General features: G+C 38.7%; 1 protein-coding gene across 1 annotated transcript in view; it reads left to right on the top strand.

The window, feature by feature from the left end:
• The window catches only part of FAM186A (family with sequence similarity 186 member A), a gene marked incomplete at its 5' end in the record, with an annotated part of 73,920 nt that extends 68,698 nt beyond the window's left edge, over positions 1-5,222 (top strand). Inside the window, one exon of the mRNA XM_032347848.1 lies at positions 5,139-5,222. Coding sequence (XP_032203739.1) covers positions 5,139-5,160 — 22 coding nt within the window. The remainder of the gene's footprint in view (positions 1-5,138) is intronic.
• Between the last annotated feature and the right edge of the window lie 8,423 nt (positions 5,223-13,645).

The raw sequence follows: 13,645 nt of genomic DNA, 5'->3' as shown, positions 1-13,645 counted from the left end.
TTCATTTGCTTTATCTCCTAAAATAAACCTTAAAAACAAAACTAAAATAAACAATACCTCCCCCTACTGCTCAGTTCCCCTTCTCCCTATTTCCAACAGAGGTGAATGGAACTAAAATTTCTCTTCCTGCCTGGATGGGATGCTTGGAGCTACTACAATCTTTGGTAATCCTAAGGTGATAACCACAGGATAAGACAATACACCAGGAATACAGAGAAGGAAAATAAATAAAACCCTGCCCTTGATGACATCTAGTTACTAGAACAACCCTGAGTACACCTGTCTCTGGGATTTCGTTAAGTGAGCAATAAATGGCCTTAACAACCATTCTTAGTCAGGAATTCTGCTTCCTATAGTCATGTGAGCTTGAAAAGAATGTGTAATCTGCTATTTTTTTTTAAGATTTTTTTTTTAAAGATTTTATTTATTTATTTGACAGAGAGAAATCACAAGTAGGCGGAGAGGCAGGCAGAGAGAGAGAGGGAAGCAGGCTCCCTGCTGAGCAGAGAGCCCAATGCGGGACTCGATCCCAGGACCCTGAGATCATGACCTGAGCCGAAGGCAGCGGCTTAACCCACTGAGCCACCCAGGCGCCCCAAGATTTTTTATTTATTCACTTGGGAGAGAGAGACAGGAAGAGAGAGGGAGAGTAGGAGCAGGGAAGGGGAAGAGGGAGAGGAAGAAGTAAAAGTAGACTCCCTGCTAAGCAGGGAGCCTGATTTGGGACTCGATCTGGGACTTGATCTGGGATTGCAGCATCATGATCTGAGCTGAAGGCAGACGCTTAACCGACTGAGCCACCCAGGTGCCCCATAACCTGCTACTGTTGGAAAAAATAGTCCAGAGATGTCAATTATACCCAGTTGACTGATGGTGCTGTTGAGTTCAACTATATCCTTAACAGTTTTCTGCCTGCTGTATCAGTCCACTTCTGAAAGAGGACTGTTATAGCCTCCGATACAACAGAGGATTCACCTGTTTCTCCTTGCAGTTCTACCAGTTTTTGCCTCCTGTAGTTTGATGCTCTACTGTTAGACAAAACATTAAGGATTATTATGTCATCTTAGAGTATTGACACCTTTATTTTTTTTTTAAGATTTTATTTATTTATTTGACAGAGAGAGATCACAAGTAGATGGAGAGAGAGGCAGGCAGAGAGAGAGAGAGGGAAGCAGGCTCCCTGCTGAGCAGAGAGCCCGATATGGGACTTGATCCCAGGACCCTGAGATCGTGACCTGAGCCGAAGGCAGCGGCTTAACCCACTGAGCCACCCAGGCGCCCATATTGACACCTTTATTATTAGATGCCCTACTTTATCCCTGATAACTTTCCCTGCTCTGAAGTCTACTCTGTCTGAAATTAATATAACTACTACTTTCTTTTGATTAGTGTTATCATGGTATTTTTTCTACCCATTTAATCTATGTGTCTTTATATTTATTTATTTTTAAGATTTTATTTATTTATGAGAGAGAGAAAGCACATGAGTGGGAGGGTGGGGCAGAGGAGAGAATCTTTAAGCAGACTCTGAATGTTGAATGTTGAGCTGAATGTTGAGCCCACTTTGGGGCTCCATCCCACAACTCACAAGACCATGACCTGAGCCAAAACCGAAAGTCAGATGCTCAACCAAATGAGCCACCCAGGCACCCCTTTTTATATTTAAAGTCAGTTTCCTGTAGACAACATATATTTGGATCTTGTTTCTGGATCCACTCTGATAATCATTATCTTTTAATTAGTGTATTTAGATCATAAACATTTAAGGTGACTATTGATATATTTGGGTTAATATCTACCATATTTGCTACTCTTTTCTATTTACTGCCCTTGTTCTTTTATCTTTCACACTTTTTCTACATTTTGTAGTTTTGAGATTTTATAATTCCATTTTCTCTCCTTTCATTTATACTTCTTTCATTATTTTTTAAAGTTGATGCCCTAGAGTTTGCACTATATATTTATAACAAACCCATTTTCAAATAACACTACACTGCTTCATGGATAGTGCAAGTACCTTATAATAACAAAATAGTCCTAATTCTGCCCCCACTCTATCCCTTGTATCATTTCTTCATCCATTTAACCTGTACATAAGCACGCATACATCACTGAATACATTGTTGCTATTATTATTATTTTGAACAACTATTATGTTAGACCAGTTAAGAATAAGAAAAATAAAATTTATCTCTATTTATTCCTTCCAGTGTTCTTCCTATCTTTATATAGAGCCAAATTTCTGATTTACATCATGTCCCTTCTCTCTGAAGAATGTCTTTTTTTTTTTTTTTTTAAGATTTTTATTTATTTATTTGACAGACAGATCACAAGTAGGCAGAGAGGCAGGCAGAGAGAGAGAGGAGGAAGCAGGCTCCCCACTGAGCAGAGAACCCTATGCGGGGCTCGATCCCAGGACCCTGGGATCATGACCTGAGCCAAAGGCAGAGGCTTTAACCCACTGAGCCACCCAGGTGACCCTGAAGAACGACTTTTAACACTTTGTGCGAAGCAGATTTACTGGCTATAAATTCCCTCAATTTTTATTTGTCTGAAAAAGTCTGTATTTCTCCTTCATTTAAAAATTTTTGCAGGGCACAGAATTCTGAGTTGGTAGTTTTTCTTTCAACTCTTTATATATGCTCCTCTCTCTTGCTTATGTTCTTTCTGAGAAGCTGGATGTAATTCCTATCTTTGCTCCTCTATAGGTAAGGTGTTTTTTTCCTTCTGATTCCTTTCAAGACTCTTTACCTTGAATATGGTATGTTTAAGTGTGGTTTTGGGGGGGGATCTATCCTGCTTGGTGTTATATGAGTGTCTAGTTCTGTGGTTTGGTGTCTGACATTCATTTGAAGAAATTTTCCATCATTATTGCTTCAAATATGTCCCCCTTTTGGGCACCTGGGTAACTCAATTGGTTAAGTGTCTGCCTTTGGCTCAGGTCATGATCCCAGGGTCCTGGAATTGGGCTCCTAGCTCAGCAGGGAGTCTGCTTTTCTCTCTGCCTGCTGCTCCCCCTGCTTGTGCTCTCTCTCTCTCGACAAATACATAAAATCCTAAAGTAATAAATAAAACAAATATGTCCCTTTCTTTCTTCTTCTGTTATTCCCATTACACATATGTTACACCTTTTGCAGCTGTCCTATAAATGTTGGTTGTCTGTTTTCTTCAGTTCTTTTTTTTTTTTCTTCTTTGCTTTTCAGTTTTGGAAGTTTTTATTACCATATCCTCAAACTCAGAAATTCTTTTCTTAGCCATACCCAGCCTACTAATGAGGCCATCAAAGGCATTCTTCATTTTTTAGTGTTTTTGATCTCTATTATTTCTTTTTGCTTGCTTTTTAGAATATCCATCTCTCTGCTTACACTATCTATCTGTTCCTATATATTTTTTCCATCAAAGTCCTAAGCCTATTAATCATAGTCATTTTAAATTTCCAGTATGATAATTCCAACATCCCTACCATATCTGACTCTGGTCCAAAGCTTATGCAGTCTCCTCAAATTATGTTTTCTGCCTTTTAGTATGCTGGTAATTTTTGTTAAAATCCAGACGTGACGTACTAGGTGAAAGGAACTCTGGCAAATTAGCCTTTAATGGTGTGGTGTAAGGTACAGGAGAAGGGGAAACACTGTATAGTCCTATGATTAGGTCTCAGTTCTTTGAAGAGCATATGCATCTGATCTGTGAACTTCACCAGTGCTTCTCAAGATCCCTTATTCCCACCTTTGGTGGCAAAGGATGGCTAGAGGGAGCTGGAATTCGGTATTTCTCTTTTCTTACATAGAAGACTAGAGTTAGGTATTTACCTTCCTCCAAATAAGTTAGGCCCTAACGAAACCCCATAGGTTAGGTTTTGGTAAAATAGTTACTCTTGAGGGCAGAATTTAAGAAGAATGGTATGCTTTGGTACTTTTCAAAATGGTTACTTTCCCCCCTTCTCCTGAGAGAAACATGAGGGAATTTTTCTCCAATCTTCACTGTGAGGACCTGGTAGATTCTAGAGATCTCTTTGACTGGGGCCTCTGGAGTCTGATACTCTCTCATCCATACTGAGCCTCCTGCAATTCATCAGTTAAAGCGTAAGTTTTCAGGGCTCCTGGGTGGCTCAGTTGGTTCGACTCAGGTCATGACCCAAGAGTCCTGGGATTGAGCCCCCTACTAGGCTCCCTGCTCAGCGGGGAACCTCCTGCTCCCTCTCTCCCCTGGTTGTCTTCTCTCTCAAATAAATAAATAAAATCTTAAAAAGAAAAAAGTGTAAGTTTTCTACCAGGCACTCATTCCTGCAGAAGTGTCTGCTCATGGATTTTTACTCCAGTAAGTTGTGATTCTCTGTATTTCCTGTCTTTCCACTTTGGGGTCATTGGTTTCTCCTGTGGCCTCACTTCTCTGAAGGATCCAAGAAGAGTTGCTAGTTTTCAGTTTGTTCAACTTTTTACATGTTGTTAGGATGGAGCAGCAACTTCTTGCATATATTTTTCAAATGATTTCTGTGCACTTGCTTTTTGGTTGCAAAAAATGTGCTCCTATTGAACATGTTTTTTAACCTGTTTAAGGGGTTCACTTGACAGTATATCTTTAAATTTTTTCTATGATACTATAGACTTACATCATCATTCTTATTGATTGCTTGATATTCATTGTATGGTTCTATCACAATTTATTGAACTGTCCTACTGACAGAAGTTTTATATTTTTCAACATTACAAACAATGCTGCAGCAAATATCCCTGCATAAGTTTGTATACCTATAAGGGGATTCCCCATGAAAATTCCACTAAAATAATATTTGTTTTTTTCCAATTACAAAAGTAAGGCACATTAATCATAGAAAATTTGAAAAATACAGAGAAGTCCATGCCCAGAAATAACCATTGTCAATATTTGGTCATGCTCTAACATGTAAGAGGACTGGTTAACAAATAATAAACTATTGCCAAGCTCTGCTCTTCCTGGGAAACATTCTCTCCTGTTAATGTGACTTTTATAAATAGGGATCACGTATCAATTTTACTAGTTTAACTTTGTGAGTTCTGGAGGCACTCTTATTTTCCCTATGAATCATCTATATGATGATTAAATACAAATGTATTTAAGATCAATTTGTAATAAGATTAATTTTCTTGTCTTATTTCCAGGTTTAAGAAGATTCCCAAGTGACTGTAAAATTAAACACAAGCAAGTAAATTCCAGTGCTGCAGTAAAATTCCTACTTTGCTCTTTCATGTATATGCATTGATTTGCCTATTCTTTTTTTTTTTAATATTTTATTTATTTATTTGAGAGAGAAAGAGAGAGCAGGAGCAGGAAGAGAGTCAAAGGAAGAGGAAGACTCACCGCTGAGCAGGGAGTCTGATGCAGGGCTCAATCCCAAGACCCCAAGACCATCACCCCAACTGAAGTCAGAAGCCAGAGGCTTGACCAACTGAGTCACCCAGGCACTTCCACTGCTTTGCCCATTTTGTGCTCTTACATTCGCCTATTGTTCTTTAGGTTCTTCATTTCCAAACTATTAATATGACCACTCAAGAAAGAAAATCCTTTGCTCTAGATTACTAGAAACACAAAACTTCAACAAACACTGTGGTAGGCCCTCATTAAAGGGACATTATATGGCCACTGACATGATGGCAAAGTGGCACAGTCTACCTCCCAGAACCTAAACCCAAAGATGCCTCAGAAGTAAGAAATGAATAGATATTTTTTAAAAAAGAAAGAAAGAAAGAAAGAAAGACAGACAAACCAGCAGAAACCCCTGGAGGGTCAGAAGGTGTCTGTGATTTGGTAAAGAAGGGAAATAGTAGTCCTGTACAGAGGAAAGCCAGGCTCCAAACATGGGGCGTGAATTTGCAAAGAAATTTTGACTGGGCTCTTTTATTAAAAAAAAATTTTTTTTTTAAGATTTTATTTAGTCATTGACAGAGAAAGAGACAGTGAGAGAGGGAATACAAGCAAAGAAAGCAGGAGAGGGAGAAGCAGGCTTCCTGCTGAGCAGGGAGCCCGATGCAGAGCTCAATCCCAGGACCCTGGGATCATGACCTGAGCTGAAGGCAGACGCTTAACGACTGAGCCACCCCAAGCTGGACTCTTTCCTACCCCCCTCAACATTGCCCAGACTCAGATCACTGTTTTCCCTTTCAGCCCTACCCCAATGCTGGAAAGCAGATTCACAGCAGAACACTATTTGGGTGTAGAGTAAAACAAGCAAAGTAAATGTTGACTTAACCAATAAGCATCAAAGTGTTTCCTCCTACCTCCCGCAACCCACAGACCTTCTTTTCATCTGAAGGACTAGACAATACATTCTTAGAAAACAAAAGGCCTAGGGTAAGATACAGATAGATTCGCTAAAGGGCAAAGCCTCCTGATGAAAATGAGGATTTGAACCCTGCTCACCAGGGGTGGCACAACTAAGGCTTGGGTTTTGATTCTTCCCACCCACTTCATTCATTACCTACCAAGACGACCGATAATTGATACCCATGAGAGAAAATGATCTCACAGGGAAAAATAACTAGAAAATTAGAAAGGCGATAAGCTAAATAGCCTACTCTAGATGACAAGAATTAATAGAATACATGCCAACTAAATGGCCCTAAAGAGGATACTGATAATGAAGCCGAAACAATTATAAAGAAACAAGTAGGATTACTGAATATTCAAAACACAGTTGAAATAAACTCATTAGAAGATATAAACAGCAAAATAGACATAGCCCACGATCGGGTCAAGAAATGTTTCTAGAAGACATCAAGAAGGGATTAGTGATGAAAAATATAAAAATTAAGAAATATGGAGGCTAGACATAGAAATATCAGCATTTATATATTAGGAGTGCTAACAGGAGAGAAAAAAGGAAATGGAGGGAAGATGATACATGAAGAAAAGTAAGGACTTCCAAAGAAAGATTGATACTGAAAGCGTATACAGGGTGATAAATAGGGTTGATATGGGAAAATGAATACTTACTGATACTTTAATGAAATTTAAGAACTCCAAAGACAAAGAGAAAATTCTAAAACCTTTCTAAGAAGAGCAGCTCACCAATAAATAAAATGAATCAGAATGGTGCCAGACTTCTCAAGAGCAACATTAGGAGCAGGAAAGCAATGAAGAAATATTTCCAAAATATCAAAACCAGAAACTTTTAAAAAAAGATTTTATTTATGTATTTGTGTGAAAGAGAGAGAGAGACTGAGAGCACAAGCTGGGGGAGTGGCAGGCAGAGGGAGAAGCAGGCTACCTGCTGAGCAAGAAGTCCAATTCAGGATTTGATCCCAGGACTCTTGCCTCATGACCTGAGCCAAAAGCAGACACTTAAGCAACTGAGCCACCCAGGTACCCCTAAAAACAGAAACTCTGACTCCAAAATTTAATATTCAGCTAAGTTATCAATTAAATGTGAGGGTACAAGAAATACATTCTCAGACCTTTAAGGTCTCAGCAGATTATCATAAAGACCCTATGAAAATATTCCTGGAGGAAAGAAGATATCAAACAAAAATTGTAGGAAATGCTATAAAATACAAGATAGTAAGAATGAGAAAATAACCTTCTGAAGTTTATTGTCTACAAAAAGCATTGTACAGGGTGTCTGGGTGGCTCAGACAGTTGAACGTTGGACCCTTGTTTTCAGCTCAGTTGTGATTTTGGGGTTATGGGATTGAGCCCCACATTGGGCTCCATGCTCAGCAGGGAGTCTGCTTAAGATTCTCTCTCCCCCTTTCTCTCTGCTCCTCCCCTGACTTGTGTTCTTTCTCTCTCTGGAATGGATGAATAAATCTTACAAAAAAAAAAAAAAAAAAAATCATGGATCTCCTGGGTGGCTCAGTCGGTTAGGCTGCTGACTCTTGATTTTGGCTCAGGTCATGATCTCAGGGTTCTGGGATTGAGCCCCACATCAGGCTCTACCCTTAGTGGGGAGTTGGTTTGGAGCTTGCCCACTCCCTCATCCTCTGCCCATCTTCCTGCTGGTTCTCTCTCTCTCTCACATAAATAATAAATAAATAAATAAATAAATAAACAAACAAACCTTTTCTTTTTTTTTAAAGGCATTTTAGGGGCTCTTGGGTGACTGAGTAGGCCCCACATCAGGCTCCCTGCTCTTTGGGCAGTCTTCCTCTCCCTCTGTCCCTCCTCTCCCCTGCCCATGTGCTCACTCTCTCTCACTCACTCTCTCTCTCAAATAAATAAAATCTCTTAAAAAAATAAGGCATTTTATACACATACCTACACACCCCAGATTTAACAAATTAGGGCACAGAATGCAATATCCAGAGATAGGGAAGAGTGCATGTGTTAAAGTATTTATCCTACTAAGGGGGAAGATACAGATAGGTATTGATAAATTTCATAAATTAGGGGAAAAATGCAAGTAAATCCCTTAACAGATTAGGGATAACCAATAAAGAACAAATATAAAATGCACACCTTTCAAACCCATAGATAAAATTGATTTATCCAAGGAAATGAGCAAGAAACAAAAGAAAAAAAAAAGAGAGAGAAAACTTAAATACTTCTAACATAGAAGTAATTTAATATATTAGTTAAACTCAGCAAAGAAAAGATAAAATTCTTAGATTGAATTAAAAAAACAAAATCTAGGGGCGCCCGGGTGGCTCAGTTGGTTAAGCGGCTGCCTTCGGCTCGGGTCATGATTCCAGGGTGCTGGGATCGAGCCCCGCATCAGGCTCTCAGTAGAGAGCCTGCTTCTCTCTATCCCCATCTCCCTGCCACTCTGCTTATTTGTGCTCTCTCTCTAGCTGTCAAATAAACAAATAAAATATTTAAAAAAAAAAACAAAAAACAAAAACAAAATCTACCAGTATAATGTCTACATGAGACACACTGAAAAGAAACATTGGACAAATTAAAACAAAAAGATGGAAAAAGGCAGCTATGAACCAAAAGAAAGCCAAGCAGATTTCTAATATCAGATCAAAAATAGAATTCAAAGCAAAAAGCATCATTAAGGGCAAAGGAAAAATATAGATAAAGAACATGTAATATACAGAAAATATAATACATCTATATTAACACAGATGCTTATTACAATTTAACTTCAAAATATTCAAAATAGGGCCTGACCCCTGGCTCTCCCTGTACCCCTCTAAAATGATATCTGTTTTTAGAGCTTGGGGAGGGGCGGAGGGAGAAGAAGAGAGAGAATCTTAAGCAGACTCCATACCCAACGCAGGGCTTGATCTCACAACCCTGAGATCATGACCTGACTGGAAATCAAGATTCAGATGCTAAACCGACTGAACCACCCAGGTGGATGTCCCTAAAAATCATGTCTATTTTAACTCCTATACCACCCGCCCCCCACCATCAGTTGGCCTGGAAATGAGGTGCAGGTCTTCCTCACTCCTCAATGCTACTTCTAGATCATTCTTCTCTCCTCTCTAATAATACTCAACCTTAAGTCTCCTGTCATTACACTATCTACCACCCACTGCCTTCTCTGCTGCAGTCCTTTACTTCCTCCTTTCTCACTGCCATGCTATCCAGTATTTCTGTCATAATCCCCAGCAATTTTAATACTCATTTAGTTCTTTCCAACACCTGGTCTTGTAATGTTTTGATCTGTTCTCCCTCGGTGACTTCATCCTCTAGCCATTTAATCATACCCTTGACCTTTTCATTGCAAAAACAAAACAAAACAAAACAAACCCTGCAACCATTCCATAATACTGCTTCAAATGACTCATTCTCCAAACATCACCTCTCTACAGCTCACCCGAGCTAGTACCCTTACTCTACCAATCCTTTGATCTCCACAGAGATCTTTTACTTCATTGATTCTACCACCTTCATAGCATCCCTTACCCTTTCATGTCTTCAATTCCTTTGTAATCTACCTTAAATTCCATGATAGGCAATTATAATCAGTCCTTTGCATATGCTCTCAACTCAGACTCACTTGCTCCTTACTCCCTGGTTGTCCACAGCCCAGCTTAAACCAAATTTTCTCAGCCTACTCCCTTCCTGTACCCTGGAAGCTGAATGTATCTTCAGAAAAACATTCAAACTTGCTGACTAGTATTACATTAAATAATCATTGATCTCAACTGGCCCCATAATGCTGCTTGGTAAACATACTGTATTTCCCTAATCCATTTACTCTGACTTCCCCAGACAGCAATTTTATATTTTCTCCTATCTCCTCAAATTTCTCAGGCCTTCTCTTTAATCTTCTTTCTTGGCTGATGACTAAGTAACTTATTACACTGAGAAAATGGAAGCAATCATTATTAACTCCAAATACATCTACCACCACATCTCCTTAATTATCTGCTTTTGTACCCATATATGTACTTTCTCTCTTGTTACTGTGGATAAAGTGTCTGATTCCTATCTAATGCTAGCCCCTCCCTTGAACACTAGATCCTATCTCTTCTCTTCTATTCAAGAACATTGCTTCAGTAATTCTCCCATCTTGCTCCGTGTCATTATTTTTTCACTCTAACATGATGTTATTTTTCTCAACTTCGAAAAAAACATGAGCAAACAATTCTCTTAGGCCCACTTCCTCCACCACTTACTGCTCCACTTCTCCCCCTTCCATTCATACCAAAATTCCTTTTTAAAATGGTGTTAACTACGTTTGTATCTTTAGGGTAAATACCCAGTAGTGCAATTGCTGGGTCATAGGGCAGTTCTATTTTCAACATTTTGAGGAACCTCCATGCTGTTTTCTAGAGTGGTTGCACCAGCTTGCATTCCCACCAACAGTGTAGGAAGGTTCCCCTTTCTCCGCATCCTCGCCAGCATCTGTCATTTCCTGACTTGTTGATTTTAGCCATTCTGACTGGTGTGAGGTGATATCTCATTGTGGTTTTGATTTGTATTTCCCTGATGCCGAGTGATATGGAGCACTTTTTCATGTGTCTGTTGGCCATCTGGATGTCTTCTTTGCAGATGTCCTCTGCCCATTTCTTGATTGGATTATTTGTTCTTTGGGTGTTGAGTTTGCTAAGTTCTTTATAGATTTTGGACACTAGTCCTTTATCTGATATGTCGTTTGCAAATATCTTCTCCCATTCTGTCAGTTGTCTTTTGATTTTGTTAACTGTTTCCTTTGTTGTGCAAAAGCTTTTGATCTTGATGAAATCCCAATAGTTCATTTTTGCCCTTGCTTCCCTTGCCTTTGGCGATGTTCCTAGGAAGATGTTGCTGCGGCTGAGGTCGAAGAGGTTGCTGCCTGTGTTCTCCTCAAGGATTTTGATGGATTCCTTTCTCACATTGAGGTCCTTCATCCATTTTGAGTCTATTTTTGTGTGTGGTGTAAGGAAATGGTCCAATTTCATTTTTCTGCATGCGGCTCTCCAATTTTCCAAACACCATTTATTGCACTACTGGGTATTTACCCTAAAGATACAAACGTAGTGATCCGAAGGGGCACGTGCACCCAAATGTTTATAGCAGCAATGTCCACAATAGCCAAACTATGGAAAGAACCTAGATGTCCATCAACAGATGAATGGATAAAGAAGATGTGGTATATATACACAATGGAATACTATGCAGCCATCAAAAGAAATGAAATCTTGCCATTTGCGACAACATGGATGGAACTAGAGCGTATCATGCTTAGTGAAATAAGTCAAGCGGAGAAAGACAACTATCATATGATCTCCCTGATATGAGGAAGTGGTGATGCAACATGGGGGCTTAAGTGGGTAGGAGAAGAATAAATGAAACAAGATGGGATTGGGAGGGAGACAAACCATAAGTGACTCTTAATCTCACAAAACAAACTGAGGGTTGTTGGGGGGAGGAGGCTTGGGAGAAGGGGGGTGGGGTTATGGACATTGAGGGGGGGTGTGCTTTGGTGAGTGCTGTGGGGTGTGTGGACCTGGCGATTCACGGACCTGTACCCCTGGGGATAAAAATATATGTTTATAAAAAATAAATAAAAATAAATAAATAAATAAATAAATAAATAAAAATGGTATTGATTAACTGTTTCTAATTTCTCTCCTCTCCTGAACCTACTCTAATCATGTCTTTATTACTTTGTTACTCCATCATCAAACTTGGTCCTGGCAAGGTCACCAACAATCTCCATACTGTTAAATCCAATGTTCAGTTTTGTATATCAGCTAACCTTTAAAAATATCATTCACTCTGTTTCTTTGAAATAATTGTTTCACATGGGTTCCAGGACATTATACTCTCCTGGTTTGCCTCCTAACTTTCTGGCCACCTCTTTATCTTTTTTGCTGGTTCTTTTTCATCTCCCTGCCCAAAAATGTTGGAGGAATTCAGTTTATTTCTTTGATCTCTTGTCCCGTCTATACTCCCTTAATGGTCTCACTCAGTCTTATGGCTTTAAATACCATATATATGCTGATGATTCCAAATACATATCGCAGCATCCGCTTTTCTCCAAACTTTGCCCCTGAGTATTAGTCCTATATACACAACTATCTACTGGATATTTCTACTTAGCTGAGCTCCTGACAGCACTAGCCCTGTTATGCTTTGCCTATGATGATACTTTTTGCCTTGAATTTGTAGCTTCAATTTAGCTTATATAATATAGTTACCTGTTTTTATTTCCATGTTTCACTTTGTTTGTTTTTGGTGTTTCTGTTCATATTAGCCTGGAAGACCTACTTAAATCTCTTTTAACTTGTCCACAGTTTTTCCTTTTAAGTGTGTCTCTTGTAGACAATATATTCCTAGACCTTAATTTTGAAATCTAGTCTGAGATTCAACCTGAGTTTCTGCCTTCTCATTGATGGAGTTAAATGATTAATATTTATTGTTAATTTCAGCTATATTGGGAATGATTTTTGTCATCTTATAAAGATGAATAAGATGGATAATTCTCTAATGAGCTAATTAGAAAAAAGAAGATTCAAATAATCAAATCACATAATAAAATCATGAGAACTAGCTACAGAAACAACAGAGATAGAAAAGAGTATGATAGGATACCTGGGTGGCTCAGTTGGTTAAGCATTTGCCTTCAGCTCAGGTTATGATCTTGGGGTCTTGGGATAGTGCCCCATATCAGGCTCCCTGCTCAGTGGGGAGCCTGCTTCTCTTTCTCCTTCTGCCCCTCTCCATGCTCTTGCTCTCTCTCTCAAATAAATAAATAAAATCTTTTAAAAAAGAAGAAAAGAATATGATGGTCGATTACAAGCTAATACACTAAATAACTTAGATGAAATAGATGATTTTTGGAAAATTATAAAATTCCAAAATTGGCAGAAGAAATTAAAATACGAACAGACCAAATATCTATAAATAAATTGAATAGCAATTAAAGCCCTTTCCCCCAGAAAAAAAGCCTTAGGCTTAGGTGGTTTTACAGTGAGTTTCACCAACCTTTCAAGGGACAGATAATCCCTTTATCAATTAAATTATTAGAAAACAGGAAAAGAGAAAAAGCTGCCTAATGATTTATTCCAAATTAGATAGTACAAGAAGAGAGAATCATAATCTATGTCACTGATGAAAACAGATTTTAAAAAATAGATGCAAAGAAATATTGTCAACCGAATTCAACAGCCAAGGTGTTCTGCCAGGAACACAAGAATGGTTTCACATGAGAAAACTATAAATGTTATTGACTATATTTATGGATTAAAGGACAAAAATCACATAGACTTTCCAAGAGTTGCAGTATAAAGCA

This window comes from Mustela erminea, chromosome 6, assembly GCF_009829155.1.
Source record: "Mustela erminea isolate mMusErm1 chromosome 6, mMusErm1.Pri, whole genome shotgun sequence".
NCBI lineage: Eukaryota > Metazoa > Chordata > Mammalia > Carnivora > Mustelidae > Mustela > Mustela erminea.
Note: the sequence above shows the minus strand (reverse complement) of the source record. Positions and strands in the feature narration are given on the sequence as shown.